This window comes from Schistocerca americana, chromosome 2, assembly GCF_021461395.2.
Source record: "Schistocerca americana isolate TAMUIC-IGC-003095 chromosome 2, iqSchAmer2.1, whole genome shotgun sequence".
Taxonomy (NCBI): Eukaryota; Metazoa; Arthropoda; class Insecta; order Orthoptera; family Acrididae; genus Schistocerca; species Schistocerca americana.
This window is the reverse complement of record NC_060120.1, coordinates 53930002-53954610: the sequence shown is the minus strand read 5'-3', so window position 1 is coordinate 53954610 and position 24609 is coordinate 53930002. Positions and strand designations below refer to the sequence as shown.

General features: G+C 42.1%; 1 protein-coding gene across 3 annotated transcripts in view; it reads right to left on the bottom strand.

Moving 5' to 3' along the window:
• LOC124594228 (coiled-coil domain-containing protein 39) overlaps positions 1-24609 on the bottom strand; it is a 481265-nt gene that overhangs the window by 16069 nt on the left and 440587 nt on the right. For all 3 annotated transcript variants that reach the window (XM_047132594.1, XM_047132593.1, XM_047132592.1), the window contains 2 exons: positions 15712-15818; positions 8776-8970 (listed from right to left, as the gene is read on the bottom strand). In XM_047132594.1, the coding sequence (XP_046988550.1) occupies positions 8776-8970; positions 15712-15818 (302 nt within the window). The remainder of the gene's footprint in view (positions 1-8775; positions 8971-15711; positions 15819-24609) is intronic.

Genomic DNA, 24609 nt, shown 5'->3' with positions numbered 1-24609 from the left:
AGGATTTTGAAGCCCACATTACTCTTAAACCTACAGCTCGCCGTAAGTTTTTCCGGGCACGCCCTATTCCGGTGGGGTTGCGTGCACCTGCCAAGGCTGAGATAGACAGGCTAACAGCTTCAGGGATTCTCCTTCCTGTTACCTCCAGCGAATGGGCATCACCAATCGCAGTGGTTTCTAAACCCAACGGGAGTCTGCGATTGTGTGGTGATTTTAAAGTCACCGTCAACGCTCAGAGCCTCATTAACACTTATCCTCTTCCCTGTCCTGAGGAGTTATGTACCAAGCTCGCTGGGGGCCAGTTCTTTTCCAAACTTGACTTATCGGAGGCGTACCATCAGTTGCCGTTGGATGCTTCTTCCAAGGAATTTCTCGTCATCAACACTCCTTGTGGGTTGTATCAGTACCAGCGGTTACCATTTGGCGTCGCTAGTGCGCCGGCCATTTTTCAGTGGTTTTTGGAACAGCTCACGGCTTCCGTTCCCGGCTGCATCAACTATCTGGATGACATTGTTGTCATGGGGGCCTCCACTGAGGAGCACCTTCGCAATTTGCATTCACTGTTTCGGGTTTTGCATTCGGCTGGGTTGAAGTGCAATCTGGACAAGTCACAGTTCTTCCAACCCTCCATTGTGTATCTTGGTTTCCACTTGTCCCGTGAGGGTATACGTCCTCTATGTCAGCACGTTGCGGCCATTAACACTCTACCCCGGCCATCTACAGTCAAAGAACTTCAGGCGTTTCTAGGCAAGATTGCTTATTATCACAAATTCATTCCATTCGTGGCGGCGGTAGCTCATCCTCTGCATCAGTTGTTACGCAAAAACGTCCTTTTCTGTTGGTCTGACGAGTGTGAGCAGGCTTTTGTCCGCCTGAAGGCTCATTTGCAGTCGGCGCCTTGTCTTGCCACATTCCGTCCGGGTCAGCACTTGGTTCTGGCGACTGACGCGTCACAGTATGGCCTAGGGGCTGTTCTCGCCCATCGGTATGAGGATGGGTTGGAACGACCCATTGCCTATGCTTCCAAGACCCTCAACGATGCGCAACGGCGTTACTCTCAAATTGAAAAGGAGGTGCTTGCTATCATTTATGCTCTAAAAAAGTTCAGTGTTTTTTCATGTGGTTCTAGGTTTCACCTCATCACCGACCACAAGCCACTGGTCTCTCTGTTCAGCCCATCGGCGTCGCTTCCGGATAAGGCAGCTCACCGCCTGCAACGTTGGGCCTTATACTTGTCTCGTTTTCACTATGAGATTCACTGTCACCCCACGGCCCAGCACGCCAACGCTGACGCATTGTCGCGATTGCCGATGGGCCCCAACCCGGTTTTCGATCGTGATAAACTACTCTGTTTCCACATTGACGAGGAAGAACGTCGTGCGGTTGAGGGTTTTCCACTTACAGGTTCGCAGGTCGCGTCGGCTACTGCGCGGAACCCGGTCCTGTGTCAGGTGATCGGTTTTGTTCAACGGGGTTGGCCGGACAGGACCAAGGGCCAGGCATCGGATCCCCTTCGGAACTACCATGCCTTGCGCCTTCGTCTGTCTGTTCGTGATAGTGTTGTTCTTCTGGCCACGGATGGCCCATCTCCACGGGTCGTGGTGCAAGCCTCTCTTTGCAAAGATGTTCTCAAACTGTTGCATGAAGGCCATTGGGGGATTTCTCGGACTAAGTCCCTGGCCCGCAGGCACATTTATTGGCCCGGTATTGATTCGGACATCGCCCACATGGTTGCTGCGTGTGGTCAGTGTGCTCAACAACTAGCTGCACCTCGTACAATTCCCTCTCCGTGGCCTGATCCGGCGCAGCCATGGGAACGGGTGCACGCTGACTTTGCCGGCCCCTTCCTCGGTACTTATTGGCTACTGTTGATTGACGCCTTCTCGAAGTTTTTGTTTGTTGTTCGATGTCCGTCATCCACCACTGCGGCGACGACGCTGGCTTTGTCCAAAATCTTTGTGCTAGATGGTCTTCCATCCACGATCGTCACGGACAATGGCCCTCAGTTCTCTTCGCAGGCCTTCCATGATTTTTGTACTGTACAAGGGATTCATCATGTTACAGCACCGCCCTTCCATCCGCAATCGAATGGGGAGGTCGAGCGCCTTGTCCGCACTTTCAAAGGCAGATGAAAAAATTCCTTAGTGATTTTTCCACAGATGACGCTCTGCTGCAATTTCTGAGTTCTTAACACTTCACGCCTCTGGGTGATCGCAGCCCTGCTGAACTCTTGCATGGCCGCCAACCGCGCACTCTACTGCACCTTCTTCACCCTGTCAGGCCTTGTGCTGTGTCCCCTAGTGAGGGAAAATACTCAGTGGGCGCCGACGTGTGGGCATGAGGGTATGGATCTCGCCCTAAATGGATTCCAGGGGTGGTCAAGGCTCTTCGCGGCCGCCGGCTTTGTGAAATACGTATGGACGACGGCACGGTTGTTCGCCATTATGACCAGATGCGCCCACGAGTGGTGGCCACGCCGGTGCCAACGCCCCTTCCTTCGCCTCCACCAGCCCGAGAAGCCAGTCCTGTCGCTGCTGCCGATCTACCGTAAGTGTTGATGCAGCCGATGTCACTACCGCTTCCGAGTACGCCGGAACCGGCCCCAGTCGCGACGCCGCCTTCTCCGGGACCCATCTCGCTGGGGCACACCCCCAGGTCCACGACACCTATGGATGCTGCTCCGGAGTTTTTCCCCATCATCTCGTTCAGGAGGCGCGTTCCACGCGCAAGCTTCCGTCCTGGACATTTTCGAGCATACTCTTGTGTCTCTCTGCGGGATCTTCTGGGGGCTCACAAGAGGCCACGGATGTCTCCGCACTGTCCATGTCTCCAACGGAGTGAGTGTTTTTTTTTCCAAGGGGGGAAAAGTGTTGTGACAGTGCCATGACATTTAACAGTGCCACCACGACAGTACACGCAAACGGCGATAGAGGCGCTCCGCAACTCGGCTGAGCGCGGGAGTGCCACCTAGCTACGAACGGCGCCGGCCGCATGTCACGGCATGGCAGTCGAATGAGAGATACTGAGTTGTTATCATGCAACCAGCTATTGTTTCTAAGTGAGTGTGTTTGAATATCCACACAATTATTGGTGATTAAAGGTTATAACAGAAACATTCCACGTGGGAAAAATATATCTAAAAACAAAGATGATGTGACTTACCAAACGAAAGTGCTGGCATGTCGATAGACACACAAACAAACACAACCATACACACAAAATTCAAGCTTTCGCAACAAACGGTTGCTTCGTCAGGAAAGAGGGAAGGAGAGGGAAAGATGAAAGGATGTGGGTTTTAAGGGAGAGTGTAAGGAGTCATTCCAGTCCCGGGAGCAGAAAGACTTACCTTAGGGGGAAAAAAGGACAGGTATACACTTGCACACACACACACACACATCCATCCGCACATACACAGACACAAGCCGCTATTCATTACGCTAAACCAACATCACTATTCATTACGCTAAACCAACATCACTCTATTCATTACGCTAAACCAACATCACTCTATTCATTACGCTATACCAACATCACTCTATCCATTATGCTAAACCAACATCACAGAGAGTACGAGTGTAGGACAGTAAATCTTTGACGAGGACTGTTTGGTTGAATCTGGGAGTAGGGCTGAAGGTGAGGCCTTTGGATAGGACAGAGGTTTCAGATTGGGAGAGAGGTTTGGAGGAAAGGTTAACTACTGAATTAGAGTGTTGTGGTTCCAGATTGTATTGATTAGAATTTTGAGGTTTTGGGGGGAATGGAGCTGGAAGTGGGAGATTGAGTAGATGGGAGAGACTGGGTCTGTGTGCAATGAGAGGAGGTTGAGGTTTGCTGGAAAGGTTGTGAAGGGTGAGTGAGTTGCCTTTCCGGAGGTGGGAAACCAGGAGATTGGATAGTTTTTTGAGGTGGAGGGTGGCATGCTCTTCTAATTTGCGGCTGGCCTGTAGGAGGATGCTCTGAACAGCCGGTGTGGATGTGGGAGAGGAAAGATTTAGGACGTTTATTAAGGATAGGCGTTGACGGGTGTGTTCATTGGCTGAGTTGATGTGTAGGTGAAGGATTAGGTGGGTGAGGGCAATGGATTGTTCAGTTTGGAACTGGTATAGGGACTGATAGAAAGAAGGGTTACAGCCAGAGATGGGAACTTTAAGTGTGAGGCCTTTGGGGGTAATGCCAAATGTCAGACAAGCCTGAGTAAATAAAATATGGGAGTGTAATCTGGCTAGGGCAAAGGCATGTTTGCAGAGGGAATGTAAATAAAACTTAATGGGGTCGTTGTGGGGATGTTGTGAGGGTGACATGGTATTAGAAGGTGGAAAGTGTAACATGAGGCTGAAATAAAAATGAAAATAAAAATATATGGGGAGAGATAAAGGTGAACTAGAAAGCAACTGGAGATCTGGTGTGAAAAAAGTCGAAAAAGTGTTTGTTAAAGCTGAGCTATGTTGATCCTGTGGTGAACTTGGGTTGGTAAACAACGATGTGCACAAAGGTTAGGTGGTTGTGCTGCCGCCTAAACACGTTAAAGGGTGGAGAAATTTGGGAAAATTTCGAAAAAACTGCGTGTAAATGAATTAAAAGGAGTGGTTTTGTGGTGGCAGATTATGAAAATGAGGCTAACAATTGTCTGACGAAGAAATAATGACGTTAAAACCTGTGGGAAGCGGCTAAAAATGATCAGTGATGTGGGAAAAACGGAAATGGAAATAAAGCAAAAGTTATTAGAACTAGCCGAAATGGTTGTTTAATAGGTGAAAGGAACTGTTTGTGAACTGGAAACGGTGGATTTTATAGCAGCGGTAGTTTTGAAAGCGGAAAAAAATATTTTTTTGGTTATGGTTTGGAAGTGGGGTTATGTATTATTGAGTATATATAGGCGGGATAAAATTGTATGGTAGATTACGGTAAAAAGGAGAAGGTGAATACAAAGTGAAACTACTTGCAAAAACAAAAAGAGAAAGAGGAAGTAAGATGACAGAAAAGATTTCGAAATGCAACAGTGACAATAACAAACGTAATTGTTGGGTTCAAATTAATGATATGAATATAACAGAGGGAAACATTACACGTGGGAAAAATATATCTAAAAACAAAGATGATGTGACTTACCAAACAAAAGCGCTGGCATGTCGATAGACACACAAACATACACACAAAATTCAAGTTTTCGCAACCAACGGTTGCTTCGTCAGGAAAGAGGGAAGGAGAGGGAAAGACGAACAGATGTGGGTTTTAAGGGAGAGGGTAAGGAGTCATTCCAATCCCGGAAGCGGAAAGACTTACCTTAGGGGGAAAAAAGGACAGGTATACACTCGCACACACACACACACACACACACACACACACACACACACACACACACACACACACATATCCATCCACACATACACAAACACAAGCCAGACATATGTCTGCTTGTGTCTGTATATGTGTGGGTGGATATGTGTGTGTGTGTGGGCAAGTGTTTACCTGTCCTTTTTTCCCCCTAAGGTAAGTCTTTCCACTCCCGGGATTGGAATGACTCCTTACCCTCTCCCTTAAAACCCATATCCTTTTGTCTTTCCCGCTCCTTCCCTCTTTCCTGATGAAGCAACCTTGGGTTGCGAAAGCTTGAAATTTTGTGTGTGTGTTTGTGTGTTTTTTTATTGTCTCTATCTACCAGCGCTTTCCCGTTTGGTAAGTCACAGAATCTTTGTTTTTTAATACATTTTTCCCATGTGGAATGTTTCTTTCTACTTTATTCACATATATAGTACTTGAAAAAAATTCTGTTGTTAGTTGTATGGTGCATCTGCTCATAATTTCCTTAAACTTTGATCACACTGATGTAGACAATACAGGCACCAATTCTGCTTTTCGTTGTTAGTCTGTATATGTGAAATGACTAATATATGTTTCAGATTTTATCTCACAGACTTTCCAAGATTTTTGTGCACAATATGATATCCACCAAGTAAAGGTGCCCCATTCCACCCTCAGTTGAACAGTGATGCAGAGTGCCTTGAACAAACTTTCAAGATGGAAATGAAGAAGTATATTGTCAATGGCCCTGGCAGAAGATATGCTAGCACACTTTCTCATTTCTTCCAAGTCCATATCTAACGGTGAGAGGAGCCTGGCAGAACTGCTGCACAGGTGCCACCAGCACATGGTTCTGCACCTCCTGCTGCACGCCTCGCACCCACCTCAGGTGCTTCCATCACCCAGATACACATCAGGGATCCCCATCTGGTTTCAAGCTTTTGATCACCATGAGCACTGGATCCCAGAGGTCTTCCATGGCCAGTAAGGTTGGAGAATTTTCACGCTGCACATGGAGGAGAGACTGGTGACCTGCCATCAAAACCAACTCCTCCCACAGGTGAGGGACCATGCCCTTCTGCCCTCACACTCAACATTTGGTTCTTCTTCCCTCCAGAGCTCCTTGTCCTCTCCTTCTGCACAATCCCTGGAACTTGCTTCTCTGTTTCTCCCTTTACCTCCTCCACCAGACACACTCTTGCTCCTCATTTCTTCTAGCCTTCCACACGAGCATCAGGGACTAGATTGGATGTAGATGAGCTTCAGCAATGACTAACAGCATTGGATGATCAGCAGGTAACATACCAGTCAGTTCCTGCTCCCCCCCCCCCCCCCCCCCCAGTCCCTGGCATCCCCATAGATTCAGCTCTGGCACCGGCACTCCCCTTCAACTGGCGTCACACCAGCGGGCATCCATCTGTGGATCTGTGGTGAAGCCATCACAGCCAGGATCATTTCTAGCCAAGGGGGGACCTCTGGGTCTGCTGAGGGCACTCATCAACAGTGCTCTGGACATCAGTTTCATGGGTGCTGCACACCATTCCTTTGCTGCAGGGGAGGGACACAGTCACCCCATCAAGGGGAGAGGACTGTGGTAACCTCATGTTACCACACCTACTGCACCAGTGTATCGCAGGCTGATTACTTCACTGGCACCTAGTGGCAGGGGTCTGCTACCAGGCAACAACACGGTCAAACAGCAACATCAGCATTGCATCAAGTTCACCACACACAGCCGATGACAGCACCACATCGCAATTTGGACTAGCAAAACATCTATTATAATCCCGGAGTGGAGGCTCTCTATCTCGTTCCATTATGGTTCGTTCGTGTGTTCACTCGATTCCACTCTCTGGATGCTAGTTATTTGTTTGGACTCAGCCTAGCTATGTACATGGACTTTGTATGGAACTTATGACTGGTGTTCTCATAAAATAGTTTGGTTATTCTTTGTATACTTAATTGTGTGTGCTAACACAGCATCACTCTAAGTTGCATACGGAGTTGCAAAATGTAAGAAGTCCTGCAACATTACAGAACAACTACCAGTTTATATGGATTTTGTGAATATTATTACCGGTGAATCAGTGGGTATTCACTTTTGAATGTATCTTTCATCTAACATACCACCATTTGCAGAATCAGCTCATAGCAGAGGATAACAGTATACAATTAACTGAAAAACTAAAAGCTCAGTAATGCAATTGACATTAATGAGGAGGCACACTTAATTTATTATGTGTGGTTTCTTGATAGTAGCTACAATGTGGAATAACTTAGCCTTTGTAAATGTATCACTGCATGGACAAATGTTGAAGACTTAGTTGATATACTGAATATACTCATATTTAAAAATAATTAAGAATGGACAAAGTGCACTGATGTTTGTACTGACAGTGATCATTTGATGTTCTGCTGCTTTGGAGGATTACAGACTCTTTTACAAAACTAAACTCCAAATTTAGTGTGAAACCATTGCATCGTTCATAAAGAAGCACTTGCATCCATTGAAACTAATCGTAGGATGTAAGGTGAATACCTAAACAATACAGAAACCTGATTAGTGAAAACAAGGTTCACCGTATAATGTTGGGAGTTGAATACATGTCTTTATTGCAATACTGCTGCTCATGATTGTTCTCTTGTGGTAATGCATTGTTTCTCCTTTCTCATATATTTCAAATATGGGAAGAAGTGTATAGTGTGGAGAGACTAAATGAACAGTGTATAAATATTTTCCATGCCATTTAAGCTAAATTGTTCCGAGTAAGAACAAACATAAGATAATTTTACATTAGATATAACTGAATGAACTAATTCATTTGTTTGGGTCCTGACCTCAGATTTGAGAATATGAAGGTCCGTGCTCTGTCTGATCATCGTGATTTAGGTCTTCCATCATTAACCTAAATCATTTCAGGAAAACGCACCGATGGTTGCTTCAACAAGACCAAAACTGACCACATGTCCTCTCTACATTAAATATACATTTTCTTTCCCATAGAAACACAATTCACTGAACTCAACTGAATTCTCGTCTTTGTGCTCTGCCATAATATGTCAGTATCCTGACTATTCGAGCACTGGCAGTTCCCCACTTACCACTTGTTGTTCTGCCACTGATGACAATAGCGCTTGATCAGAGCTGATTTTGTTTAACATTTCATCTCATCACCCACCCCTATTTTGGAAAACAACAACAATGTTAAATTGTGAATTCTACATTATAAATTGGTCTTCCGTTAAATAAAAAGTAGAGAAGGCTTCATACTTCTTATATTATAGAGGATTAACATATAAATGAAGTCACTGCCAATCAGCAAGGTCCACAGAGTAATCTTAGGGTCAGTTAGGAAAAGCTAACTACATTAGAATCAAAAACATTTGTTAGAAAATAGAGCACTTACTTTGCAACAAATAGATAGTGTTTTAATTGTAAGATGACCACTGTGGTTATTAAATGACAATGTTTACCTCCTCAATGGAGCGTCTTGTGGACCCACGTATTAGTCTTTGTTGTCGATGCAATTGTTCTTCGGCACGTATCAACTTAGCTTGCTGGTCACATAATTCCCTGTCTAATTCAGCTGCTTCATGGTCTTTATCTCGCCATGTGTAGCGTATCTCATCTTCAGCTCGTAATAATTCCTGCAGTGTTTGCTCCATCAACTGCAACATATATTAGCCATTTCACATATACAGACTAACAATGAAAAGTGGAATATATATATTATGTCTGCTTGTGTCTGTGTATGTGCGGATGGATGTGTGTGTGTGTGTGTGTGTGTGTGAGTGTATACCTGTCCTTTTTTCCCCCAAGGTAAGTCTTTCCGCTCCCGGGATCGGAATGACTCCTTACCCTCTCCCTTAAAACCCACATCCTTTCGTATTTCCCTCTCCTTCCCTCTTTCCTGATGAAGCAACAGTTTGTTGCGAAAGCTTGAATTTCGTGTGTATGTTTGTGTGTCTATCGACCTGCCAGCACTTTCGTTTGGTAAGTCACATCATCTTTGTTTTTAGTTATATTTTTCCCACGTGGAATGTTTCCCTATATATATATATATATATATATATATATATATATATATATATATATATAAAAAAATAGAGGGAAACATTCCACGTAGGAAATATATATCTAAAAACAAAGATGATGTGACTTACCAAATGAAAGTGCTGGCAGGTCGACAGACACACAAACAGACACATACATACACACAAAATTCAAGCTTTCGCAACAAACTGTTGCCTCATCAGGAAAGAGGGAAGGAGAGGGAAAGACGAAAGGATGTGGGTTTTAAGGCAGAGGGTAAGGAGTCATTCCAATCCCGGGAGCAGAAAGACTTACCTTAGGGGGAAAAAAGGACGGGTATACACTCGCACACACACACACATATCCATCCACACTTATACAGACATAAGCAGACATATTTAAAGACAAAGAGTTTAACTCTATGTAATCAACATTTTGACCCCTCTGCTGGGATATTCTTCAGGATCTTGTGCTGTCCACTGATGACTGAACCACCATGACTTCATTAGTGTAAAAAGACTGCCTTTTTTGTAAGAAGATTTGTGTATCATATGTCAAAATATGGCTTCATGGGCAGAAAATGTAGTATTAAACAGTGTTCCAGAATTAAAAGATGCTGCATGTTTTCGATTATGGGACTTGTAAATAAATGCTACATTCTTGGCAAAGGGACTTGGCAGTTACATTACTGCCAATATCAAAAAACCTGAGAATGGGGGGGGGGGGGGGGGTGTCTGAGAACAAGACTGTGTGTGTGTGTGTGTGTGTGTGTGTGTGTGTGTGTGCGTGAGGGCTTACGGGTTCTCAACATTGAGGTCATCAGTGCCCTGACACACATTAAAAGAAACGAATGTGGACAAATTTAGTAAAATGGAAGCATACACGCAAAGAAAGTGGGAAAAGATGGAAAACTCTGTATAAGAAAATAAAATTTAAAGAAAATGGGAAAGGAGCACCAAGGATGCCACAGGAAATTGTCACTGCCTGGCCACTTATGTGAAATATGGGCAAGCCAGTCATCCTGTGAACAAATTAAGACTCTCTCCCTAAAATCTTGGTAAAAACATTGGACAAGTCACAGAACTTTAAAACTTTAACCACATTCATTTGAGTATTTCCTAAAAGAGATGGCATATCCTCTGGTAAGTCAGCCGTGGCCCGCTGGTCAGAAAATAAAATGCAGTCCAATACAACACAATTCCACAATGACCACACAAGGTGCTTTGTAAATAAAGTGAAACATCTCTGGTGTAAAGTTCTCCTTAATTAAGTGCAGTAAGCTTAAGAGGGAGATACCAATAATAATTGATTTGAATAGCTGCTGCAGACGATGGCCATGCAAAGAAAAGAACTTTAACATACCTGAATTCAGTAACAGGGAATGGCATATTCCACTCATCAGAAAAACCAGAACAAGGAATAGTGGCTTACTGTGATGCAGACTTCACAGGTGCTGGAAGAAACAGTGCGTGGCTGCACTATGTACTACTGAAGCAAAATACACACATCAAAAAAAGTTTTGCATCACCTTGGTTCTGAGAGTTCCAGAACCTGTACAGAAAATTGGAATAGAGATCAACATAAACATAATTTCCGCCCTTTTTATTGCTCATGAAAACCACACATTGCATGTTGTGTACCACCATATGGTGAGACCTTCAGAGTTGGTGGTCCAGATTGCTGTACACACCATTACCTCTAATACCGAGAAGCACATCCTCTTGTGTTGATGCATGCCTGTATTCATCATGGCATACTATCCACAAGTTCATCAAGGCACTGTTGGCCCAGATTGTCTCACTCCTCAATGACGATTCAGCCTAGATCCCTCAGAGTGGTTGGTGGGTCATGTCATCCATAAGCAGCCCTTTTCAATCTATCCCAGGCATGCTTGATAGGGTTCATGTCTGGAGAACATGCTGGCCACTCTAGACGAGCAATGTTGTTATCCTGAAGGAAGTCATTCACAAGATGTGCATGATGGGGGCACAAATTGTCATCCATGAAGACGAATGCCTCGCCAATATGCTGCCACTATGGTTGCACTATCGGCTGGAGGATGGCATTCATGTATCATACAGTCATTATGGTGCCTTCCATGACCACCAGCAGCATACGTCGGCTCCACATAATGCCACCCCAAAACAGCAGGGAACCTCCTCCTTGCTGCACTCACTGGACAGTGTGTCTAAGGTGTTCAGCCTCACTGGATTGCCTCCAAACACGTCTCTGACGATTGTCTGGTTGTAGGAATATGCGACACTCATGTTATTTGGCCCATCTGCATGGTGTCGTGGTTGCAAAGATGGACCTCGCCATGGACATCAGGAGTGAAGTTGCACATCATGCAGCCTATTGTGCACAGTTTGAGTCGTAATAGGACATCCTGTGGCTGCACGAAAATCATTATTCAACATGGTGGTGTTGCTGTCAGGGTTCCTCTGAGCCATAATCCGTAGGTAGCGGTCATCCACTGCAGTAGTAGCCCTTTGGCGGCCTGGTCGAGGCATGTTATCGACAGTTCATCTCTCTGTATCTCCTCCATATCTGAACAACAACGCTTTGGTTCACTCCGAGACACCTGGACACTTCCCTTGTTGAGAGCCCTTCCTGGCACAAAGTAACAATGAGGACACAATCAAACCACAGTATTCACCATCTAGGCATGGTTGAACTACAGACAACAAGAGCCGTGTGCTCCTTACTGGTGGAATGACTGGAACTGATTGGCTGTCCGACCCCCTCCATTTCATAGGTGCTGCTCATGCATGGTTGTTTACATCTTTGGGTGGGTTTAGTGACATCTCTGAACAGTCAAAGGGACTGTGTCTGTGATACAATATTCACAGTCAATGTCTATCTTCAGGAATTCTGGGAACCGGGGTGATGCAAATTTTTTTTTATGTGTGTACATCTCTGTTGCTCAAGATTGTCAAGAAATGACGATTTTGAAGACTTTCATAGAAGAATTTTTTGATTGAAATATGTAAATGACAAATTGTTTCGATCACCAAAATGTAGCACCAATGATAAAATTATGCCAAATGTCAAGAAGAAACAATCACATTGATGTGAAGTATTATTTCATCAATGATGGACTGAATCATGGCTGGTTCAACATACAGTACTGACAAACTCAAGAAAAACTTGTTAACATTCTAACTAAACCTCTTCAAAGTTGATGTTTGAATTAAATTAAAATTTTTTGTTTGTTTAGCAGATATATTTTAGAGACATGCCACATGTCACATGTTTTGTGAGATAATAATGTATTGTTTTGTTTAAGAGAGTGTGTTGAGATTTAAAGAAAAAGATCACAGTAAACAAAAGCAATATGTCTGTGTTAACGCATGGATGCAATTGGTATGCATTGTTGCTATTTAAAATAAATAAGGTCAGTTGTTGCCTGTAGCCTTGTGTTGTAATGTGCTATTTTTTAAATTAAAAATAGTTCCCAGATTTAACTAGTTATCTTGACAGCCTCATCCTGCAAAGTACAGAGAAAGATAAACACAAAAATTCTACAAACAAACATAGAAGATCGTGTTAATATAGTTAAATACATGATCCTACTTGTTTTAAGTGGTAGTTTCAATTTGTGCATAAATGCAGTTTGAATAGTGTAATTGGAAAAGTGTCAAACAGTGGAAAATCCAGGATGGAATGTAACAATATTATGAGAAGGAAAGTTGCCACTCACCATATAGAGAAGATGCTGAGTTGCTGATAGGCACATCATCTCAGGCAATTTTCCTTCTCATAGTATTGGAAAAGGATCAGACTATTTGAAGACAGCAATTCTCTGCCCATAAAATATATTAATACAATATTGCAATAAATGTAACCATTAACCATTTAATTGAAGCATTGAGCAGTATACAACCATGTAAACCAGTTTTCACACAATGTCTTCCTCTGGGCTAAGAAGCTAACAAACAAGACTAGGATGAAGTTTTGGGACAACGTATCCATGTGTGTGTACGAGGTGCATTCAAGTTCTAAGGCCTCTGATGTTTTTTCTAATTAACTACTCACCCGAAATCAATGAAACTGGCATTACTTCTCGACGTAATCGCCCTGCAGACGTACACATTTTTCACAACGCTGACGCCATGATTCCATGGCAGCGGCAAAGGCTTCTTTAGGAGTCTGTTTTGACCACTGGAAAATCGATGAGGCAATAGCAGCACGGCTGGTGAATGTGCGGCCACGGAGAGTGTCTTTCATTGTTGGAAAAAGCCAAAAGTCACTAGGAGCCAGGTCAGGTGAGTAGGGAGCATGAGGAATCACTTCAAAGTTGTTATCACAAAGAAACTGTTGCGTAATGTTAGCTTGATACGCGGGTGCATTGTCTTGGTGAAACAGCACACGCGCAGCCCTTCCCGGACATTTTTGTTACAGTGCAGGAAGGAATTTGTTCTTCAAAACATTTTCGTAGGATGCACCTGTTACCGTAGTGCCCTTTGGAACGCAATGGGTAAGGATTACGCCCTCGCTGTCCCAGAACATGGACACCATCATTTTTTCAGCACTGGCGGTTACACGAAATTTTTTTGGTGGCGGTGAATCTGTGTGCTTCCTTTGAGCTGACTGGCGCTTTGTTTCTGGATAGAAAAATGGCATCCACGTCTCATCCATTGTCACAACCGATGAAAAGAAAGTCCCATTCATGCTGTCGTTGCGCATCAACATTGCTTGGCAACATGCCACACGGGCAGCCATGTGGTCATCTGTCAGCATTCGTGGCACCACCCTGGATGACACTTTTCGCATTTTCAGGTCATCATGCAGGATTGTGTGCACAGAACCCACAGAAATGCCAACTCTGGAGGCGATCTGTTCAACAGTCATTCGGCAATCCCCCAAAACAATTCTCTCCACTTTCTCGATCATGTCGTTAGAGCGGCTTGAGCAAGCCCGAGGTTGTTTCGGTTTGTTGTCACACGATGGTCTGCCTTCATTAAACTGTCACACCCATGTACGCACTTTTGACACATCCATAACTCCATCATCACGTCTCCAACTGTCGATGAATTTCAATTGGTATCACACCACGCAAATTCAGAAAACGAATGATTGCACGCTGTTCAAGTAAGGAAAACGTCGCCATTTTAAGTATTTAAAACAGTTCTCATTCTCGCCACTGGCGGTAAAATTCCATCTGCCATACGGTGCTGCCATCTCTGGGACGTGTTGACAATGAACGCGGCCTCATTTTAAAACAATGCGCATGTTTCTATCTCTTTCCAGTCCGGAGAAAAAAAATCGGAGGCCTTAGAACTTGAATGCACCTCGTATGTGTGTGTGTGAGTTGTTTTTTGTAAGCCTGTAAAATAAATTAGTTATTTACTATAAATTCAGGTTTTAATATAGACACAAATTCTTCCAGTATAATTAATACTGCCTGATAATTAACACAGCATATATAGGCATTTTATATGTATCATACCAGTTCTTCAAGTATAATTCATAATTAACATAGCATATATAGATATGTTACATCTGCCACTCAGAAGCATCACTGATGTATTCTATACCCATGTAGGTCATTCGTCAAACTGAAATTTATTAAATTTGTGTATAATATACCCTAGCAGCAGCATAAATAATTTTTTGTATAAGGAGAAATCCCTGTAGAATCTGAACAGAAACTGCAGTTTTTGATAAGTACTTCATCAAATGTTGCACATATTTATAAGGAAAACATCAGGTGATGCTTTGATTAAGTTGAAAATGACCAATACTAATGAAAAAATTGCAATTTCCACTTTGTCTTAAAAACCACTTGCAAACTTTGAATCACTGGAATTGCTTGAGACATTATGTGTGAAGTCATCAGCCATTACTGTTACACCTGGATCTCACTTCTGTAGTCGCAGAGCAATTACCTGCTTTTTATGTGTGACTGTGTGGCATCTCATTTCATCTGTAGGTGAATGGTTGCCTGTCATCATTTTTGTTTGTTGTTTCTATCTTTGTATTTCTGTTGTAACAATGCAAATGATTATATTAATCATTTCTTCAAAATTAATCAGATAATCACTACTGAAAGAGAGAGTTTTATATGTATGCATCATCATATACCTCCAGGACACAATGAATGTCTGCTCACTTCTAATGAACTAAGGTCATAAACTTTAATGCAAGAGTGAAACATATGGGCATTTGTTGATAGGAAATATATCAGAAATTATGAACATTATTACAATTTAAACTAAAAATGACAGATACTATAATAATAATAATAAGAGGATTACCTTACCTACATATTCAGTAGCTGATTTAAGTCCTATCTTTAGACATTTGACGCTACAGAAAACTACAATTTTGGTCAATAAACTGAATATTAACACTGGTATGTAAACATATGCTTTTACCTCAATGTCCTTGTTTATCTCTGAAATTTCACCTTGTCTGCGTCTAAGGCAATCAACTGCACTGTAATACTGAGCCTCTAATTCTCTTTTCTCTTGATACTCTGGACCTAAACCCAGATAAATCCATTATTCTTCAATTGCAAAAAATAGAGTGTGAAATTAATTTTGAAATATATTGGGTAACAAATGTATAAAAAATAATAACACAATTTCTCTGAGGCTAGTTGGATAACATGTGTGATCTGTGGTTTAACGGCTCTCACCTACAGTGTATCATTGCTAAAATAATTAGAGAGAGAAATGTGATTAAGATACCTATAACATCAAAAAAGTGTTAGAAAAAAATCACTTAAAACTACATTAAATCTCTCCCCCTGTCCCTAACTTGCTCATGTTAACTTACCCATTAACTCTATCACACACGGTGTAAAAACTGTACATTTGGTCAAACACCACAAAACTTTTTAAAACATGGATAATATAAGAAGGAAGGATATAAGACTGCGCATTGAATGCTTCTCCCTAAAACTTGTATTTTGGGGAGTAAGTGAAGGTATTTGACAATATCTTATAGGGCAGATCTGCAGTAAATTAACATTTGCTACTTGTAAAACCCACTCAAATGAAACATGGCACTTTCTGATCTGCAGCTAAAATATGTCTCGTCTGATCCAATGTCCCCTACATTGTATGTAATACTGAATCATATAAATTAAATTCCTTAAGTAGAAAGATCACAGGATCATGTTCCAGGAAAAACTACAGAACAGGCAAGAGTGGCCAACTGCTTTGACCCATCCACAAGTACAGTTATTTAATTAAACAATGAATTGAAAAGACATGCTGGAGTGCACTCCCTCCAGTACCTCACTAAATCTAAAATTAAACAGGGCCTCTTCAGTAGTAATGGTGGCAGTCAGTTCTGATCTTGGGTTTGGGTCGGTACTTCTCCCACTTCAAATACTTGTTCCATAGAAGATGAGCAACAGTTTGTTATGGTAACGAATTTGGATCATGTTTTCTGACTAATACACATGGCACTTATAACCTAGACAGACTCTCATGAAAGCTTTATAAAACTGTAGCAGACATGCTCCTTCTGTTCTCTAAGATCTGTGGCTAAGGCACTTCAAGATGTTCAGTGTCTGTAATAATAACAGTTTTAAATCAAACATGAGGCCCATAAATCTTTAAAATGGAGAATGGTGTCAATCATCAAGAACTTGACAGCTGGTGTATCATATTATCCATACCTGACATTGTAGTTTAGTTGTACGTGGCTTCACAAAAGATAGTCAGAAGATGGATTGACTTAACACAAAAAAAATTGATTTTAACCATTTTAATCATAGTTTTAATGTACCTGATTTGAAATGATGCTGTTTCCACCTCACATGGAGAAGACCATTACATGACTCAAAATTGCTGGATCTGAAATTCAACGCATTCCCCCTACACGGTAGTGGCAGGATGCTGAATCCTGGGTGAGGTCCTCTTGGAATGATTAATTAATAGTGTACTTTCAGGTATTCAGCTGAGTTGTTATTTCTATTTTTAAGCATAATATTTTGAGCGCAAGTCCAATAGCTTTCTTCAGGCGCAGTGAGCTGTGTTGTTATGTGTCCTCAGTGCCCGGACTCCAACCAGACCATGAAATATTTTGGAGTTGCGTCAGTATTTGTAGCTGAGTTTGTCTCTGAGTACGTGTTACGTCCACTTGATGCTTCTCTGTATTTCAGTGCTCACACTGTTATTCCATGAAGGCCACATTCTCTCAGCATTTAACAAGTCCAATGGATGAAATGTGCATTAAGATTTTAACAAATTAATGACAAATAAGAACCCTTGGAAGCTCCATCCTTGTTTATCAGGTTTTACAACATCTTTATTTTGGTAGACTCCTTAATTGCACTATCCCAGAAACTTAATGTTTGCATCCCAGTACTGGACTCATCAAATTTCATTCAATCGTTATACTCAAGACAGTGCTCAGTGACAGCTGTTTTGCCTGGCTGTTTCAGGCAGGTGTGTCAATGATGTTTACTGCACCTCTCCTCAACTGTTCTAATAGACCGCCCCACATAAGATATACCACATTTGAATTGAATGCTGTATGCACCATGCTTTCAGTGACCTAGAACTTGGGGCACATAAGCAATTCTTCGATTTTTTTTTTTTTTCTATCTCAGTGTCAACTTTGTCCCTATGCATCGATAATTTTGAATGTATCCACTGCTTTGGAACACTATTTGTATAATTTATTCACAACATCCTGAAAAATTCTCAGGGAAGTGGTGGTAGGGGAGTGGTGAGGGGAATAGGCACAAGTTTGCTCACCAGTGGCGTACTGCTTTTCGGGCATGCAAAAAAATTATAAGATACAATTTTTATCATTAAATAAAATATGGTATTTCAGGGCTTGTGTGTAGTCTGCACTGTAATTAATGCCTGAAGTTAATGTTTTTTAAACAACAATTACTTTACATGTTTGGTTGTGGGACACGAGGTCATCCCCATCCTCGAAGAGGCAAAATGTGAGGTCATCAATTGGTTGAAGTGGCCCATTTTAGCCTATATCAGACCTGAAAATACATCAGGAAAAAGTAGCCTTTAGACATAACACACAGGCAAATAATATTTCTATACGGGGTGGGCCAGAAGTCATTATCCATCGTAACCCACTGAAAACATTAAGATAATCTTGTTTGTTTGTTTGTTATAATTACAGGTATAAACACCAATGTGTCCAGCTGTACTTTTTCAGATAATTATTGACAGAAACATCAGAGTGCACTGTTATTAAAACAAACATCTCTCACAATGTTTATTTTTTATTCTAAACTGTTGGGGAGATGTTTTCTAACGAGGAAAGAGTTTTTGCTTTAAAAACATGACACAAATGTGTTTATAATCTAATAATAAATTAGTGGATTATAAATTTAAAAACTGTTTCAAGTGCAAGGAATGCTTTACAATTTATGGAAATGTTTGTAGAAAATGGACCTGTAGTGTATTTCCACAGGTCAGGTAGGCCATCAATAAGTGGTGGAACAAAGCTTATAATTTTAGATTAGATTAATTATTCATTCCATAGACCCATAAAAGAGGGAATCCTCCTGGGTGTGGAACATGTCAGATAAACACATTACAAAAAGGCAATTAGAAAAACTTGAGTTTCATTAATTTTAAGGATCCTCAGTCAATAAACAGTAAAATTATGTACATGAATTAAATTTAAACTTCTAATATTTACAGGTTTAATATTTGCATCATTAAGACATTTGCTAGTTTCTTGGGTATTACAACCAAGTATTGTCAAAAATTAAAGTAAATTATTCATTTCAGTGATCCTCAGTTAAGAACAGTCAGATGATGTACAAGATTTAAAATTAAACTTCCACTATTTACAGACTTAAGACTTGCATCTGCTTTCCATACATCCATCATTCACACAGTAGGTAGTTACTTGGCTGTTACAACCAAGTACTGTCAAAAATTTAAGTATAATAAATTTTCATTAAAATGGTCTACTGCACTTATTGAGAAACTCATGGATAGAATGGAAGGAGTTGGCCACCAAAAATTATTTTAAATTATGTTTAAATTGTGCCTTGTCTGAAACTAAACTCTTAATGTTGCTGGTAACTTACTGAAAATATGCGTTGCTGAATACGGGACTCCTTTCTGGGCAAGAGTAAGTGAGTTTAAATCTTTATGTATATTGTTCTTATTCCTAGTATTGAATGTCTGCTAAGCATACTGATACTGTGTACTAAGTTATGGTTATCAGAACCCTGAGAAGTCTACTCATACATTACTTCTCAAATGGGATATTTCTAAAGATTCTGTGCAAAGAGTTTTACATAAGGCCAAATTAAAACATTACACATCTCATCTCATACATGGAAACTCCAGCTGGGAATATCAACAATGTAGGAAAAGATATATTGCTACTTACAGACACTTACATAAAGCTTTTGGCCATAGCCTTCATCATTAAAAGAGAAACACACATCATTCAGACACACAAGCAAGCACACCTCTCTCACACACACACACACACACACACACACACACACACACACACACACACACACAAAACTGCAACTCCAGCATCTCGGGCCGGAATGCAACTGTCACGTGGGATGCAAGCAACAATCTGGAGTTAGCATGGGAGGGAAGGGATAGTATTGTATGGGTGGGGAGAGATGAACACTGTCTTGTGGTGTGTGCAGGGACTAGAATACTGACCCGTGCAGTGTCAGAAGATTTTGGGGCAGGGAGGTGGGGAAAAATGGAGCAAAAATGGAGAAGAGCAAGGATGCATTGGCAGAAGACTGCAAATAAAGAGAGTGGGACATAAGAATGAGGAGGAGATGATAGGACAGAGGGGTTGGAAACTGTTGGGTGGAGGGTGTGGGGACAGTATGTTACTGAAGGTTGGGCCAGCACAATTACGGAAGCAGAGACTGTGTTGTAAGGATAATTGCTATCTGCACTATTCAGAAAAACTGGTGGTGGAGGGAAGGATCCAGATGGCTCAGGCACTGAAGCAGCCATTAAAATCAAGTGTGTTATGTTCAACTGCATGTTGTACCACATGGTGATCTACATTGCACTTGGCCGCAGTTTGGCAGTGGCCGTTCGTCCTGGTGGACAGTTGGTTGGTACTCATACCATTATAAAAAGCTGTGCAATAATTGCAGCAGAGATGGTAAATGACATGGCTGCTATCACAGGTAGCCTGGCCCCTGATGAGGTAGGATAAACCTGTGACAGGACTGGAATAGGAAGATATGGGTGGGTGGATTGGGCAGGTTTTGAACCTGGGTCTTCCACGGGGATATGATCCTTGTGGCAAAGGGTTGGCATGTGGGTAGACTAGGATGTTGTGGAGGTTGGGTGTGCGATGGAACACCACTTTAGGAGAGGGTGGGAAATATCTCAGGTAGGATGTCCCTCATTTCAGGGCATGATGATAGGTAATCAAAGCCCTGGTGAAGGTTGTGGTTCAGTTGTTCTAATCCAGAGCAGTGCTAGGTGATGAAGGGGATATTCCGCTGTGGCTGGTTCTTGGGGGTGGTGGGAGGATTGGGTGTGTGAGGGGAAAACACACAGGAGATCTGTGTGTGGACTAGATCTGGGGGATAGCGCCTGACTGTGAAGTCATGGTGAAATCCTCATCATGCTGATCAAGGGAGTTTTTGTCACTGCCGATATGCTGTCCCTGGGTAGCCAGGCTGTATGGGACGGATTTTTGGTGAGAAAGGGAGACAGCTGTCAAAATGCAGGTACTGTTGGTGGTTGGTGGGTTTAATGTGGATGGTGGTGCGAATGGAGCCATCAGAGAGGAGGAGGTCACCATCAAGGAAGATGGCACTCTGAGTTGAGGAAGACCATGAATGGATGGGAGGTTGCGAAGGAATGAAGATAGGGTGTCTTGGCCCTGAGTTCAGATCATGAATGAGACTACAGATTTTGTGTTTTGGGAGGCTAAGAAAGTCTCCTCTAGATAGCCCATAAAAAGGTTGGCTGCACCATGGATTTGTTTATGTATGATGTTTGGTTTGTGGGGCACTCAACTGCGTGGTTATCAGTGCCCGTACAAATTCCCAACCATTGCTCAGTCCAAGTTCGTCATTTTCATGAATGTTGATGAACTGATGAGGACAAGACAAATACCCAGTCATCTCGAGGCAGGTTAATATCCCTGACCCTGCCAGGAATTGATCCTGGGACCCCGTGCTTGGGAAGCAAGGACATGACCGCGAGACCACAAGCTGCAGACAAAAGTACTTGTGTGGTAGGATAAAGTCAATAAGATGTTTGTAATGGGTTTGGAATCTGAAGGACATTCGTGAAGGTAGTTTTCAACACTGGTAAGACCATGGCGTAAAGGATGTTGGTCTACAGTGAGGTGACATCAACAGTGATGAGTAAGGATCCAGAAGGTAAAGGGCTGGGGATGGTGGAGAGTTGGTGAAGGAAATGGTTGGTGTCTTTGAAATGGGAAGCTAGGTAACAGCAATTGGATGCAGGTGTTGGTCAATGAGGGTTGGAATTCTTTCAGTCCTGTAATGAGTCTATCCTATCTCATCAGGTGCTGGCCCTTCTGTGAAAGCAGCTTTGTCATTTACCAGCTCTGCTGCAATCATTGCACAACTTTTTACATTAGTATGACTACCAACCAGCTGTCCATCAAATAAATGGCCTCTGCCAAACTGGGGCCAAGAGCAAGATAGACCACCGTGTGGCATAACATGCAGCTGAATGTAACACACTCAATTTCAATGGGTTCTTCGCTACCTGAGCTGTCTGGATCCTTCCCTCCAGCAACAGCTTTTCTGAACTGCGCAAATGGGAGTTATCCTTACATCACATTCACTGCTCCTGTACCTATCCCAGACTTAACCTTCAGTAACGTACTGTCTCCACACCCTTCACCCAACAGTTTCCACCCCCGCTGTTCTATCATCTCCTTCCTATTCTCATCTCCCACCCTGTTTATTTGCAGCCTCTCCCAACACATCCACCCGTCTTTCCCTGCTTCTCTCCATTTTTGCTCCTCTTTTCCCCACCTCTCTGCCCCACAACCTCCTGACATGACACCTGTTGGCATTCTAGTCCTGCACACTTCACCAGACAACTTTTGTCTCTCTCCCCACTCATACACAACTATCCCTTCCCCTTCCCTGCCCCCTCCAGATTGCTGCTTGGATCCTACATGATAGATGCATTCCTACCTGGGATGCAGGAGTTGGCAGTCATATGTGCATGAGGTGTGCTTGCTTGTGTGTGTGAATAGTGAGTGTCTCTCTTTTACTGATGAAGACTATGGCCAAAAGCTTTTTGTAAGAGTCCTTTAATTGTGCCGGTCTGCAACTTGACATGTCTTCTTTATGGTAAGTAGCACTCTCTCTTTTCCTAAATTGTTTATCTCATACATGGGCTACTGGAAGTTGAATGTGGTAGGCTTCAGTTTTGTGAGACAATGTTAAAAGTTGTGGATCCAGGAAAACAGATAGATACAGTGTTTCTTGATTTCTAAAAAGCATTTGACTCAGGACCATACCTACACTTATTGTCAAAAGTATGATCATATGGGGGCATCAAGTGAAATTTGTAACTAGAATGGGGACTTTTGGGTAGGGAGGACACAGCATGTTATCTCAAATGGACAGTCATCTTCAGATGTAGAAGTAACTTCAGGTGTGCCCAAGGAAGTGTGTTGGGACCCTTGTTGTTCATTCTGTATATTAATGATCTTGAAGACAATATTAATAATAAAAATCAGGCTTTTTGTGGACGATGCAGTTATCTATAATTAAGTACTATCTGAAAGAAGCTGTATAAATATTCAGTCAGATCTTGATAAGATTTCAACGTGGAGCTGAGATTGGAAACTTGCTCTAAATATTCAGAAATGTAAAATCTTGCACTTCATGAAATGAAAAAAACACACTATCCTTTGACTATAATATCAATGAGTCACAGTCAAAATTGGCCAACTCATACAAATAGCTGAGGAGTGGCTGCCTCTCCTGCCCACCTGGTTGATACACTGTTGTCTGTCTGACATCTTGTAGAGTTATGAAATGGAATGATCGCATAGGTTCAGTGACATGTAAAGCAGGTGGTAGACTTCACTTTATTGGTATAACGCTGGGGAAGTGAAATCAGTCTACAAAAGAGATAGCTTAGAAATCACTCATGCAAATTCTTCTAGAATATTGCTCAAGTGTGTGGCACTTGTACCAGATAGGATTAACAGAGGATATTGAATGTATACAGAGAAGAACAGGATGAATGGTCACAGGTTTGGTTAATCCGTGGGAGACAGTCACAGAGATACTGAAGGAACTGAACTGGAAGACTCCTGAAGACAGACATAAACTATGTCAAGAAAGTCTATTAACAAAGTTTCAAGAACTGACTTTAAATGATTACGCTAGGGATATACTACAATCCCTTATGTATCGCTCACATAGGGATTGTGAGGATAAGATTAGAATAATTAATGCATGCACAGGGGCATTCAAACAATCAGTCTTCCTGCACTAAATTCTTGAATGGAACAGGAAGAAACCCTAATAACTGGTGCAATGGGACATACCCTCTGTCATGCACCTCATACTGGTTTGCAGAGTATGTTTATATAGATGTAGAACCAGATGTAGAATTAAGAGAATATGATAATGAGTTGTTTTCTAAGATAACTTGGAGTGATGAGCCAACTTTCAAATTATCAGGCCACATTAACAGACACAACTGCACCTATTAGTACACAGAGAATAATTAGGCATTAACAGACACAATTGCACCTATTGGTACACAGAGAACAATTTGGTTATGATGGGTAGCGACTTTTGGCTCATCTTGTATTACAGAGTGGTACATAAATAAGTTTATTTATCGATAAATCTGTGTTTCTGAATTGTGGGAATAGCTTCCTTTTTTTGCCAATGCTTGGCAATGAGAAAGCTGCTGTTTCCAATATAGTTCTAGTGAGTTTCCCTTAGGAAACAATAGCTGTTGAGGTTGGTCTTAATTTATTTGTTTTTGCAAATAATGGACATTTTATGTATTTGTTCATTAAAACATATGTTAAGAAACAATTTTTTAAAATGTAACGTAGACCAGAAAAAGAAATAATCTAAGGAAATTAGCTGTGGTAGCGCGAATACCCCACTCAGCGTTCCTCGTAACAGTCATTTATTGAGCATGTCTTGTCCTGTTTGCCATTCCAGCCCTGCCTTTATGTATGTACTGCTACCTATTGTAGCCTCGGTTGCCTTCTTGCCTTCAGTAGCATCAGTATGTCAACTAAAATTACAATTATTTAATGTTTTTCAGAATTTATCTCACCTTTAATGTCTTTAAGATAGGAATCTGGTGCCC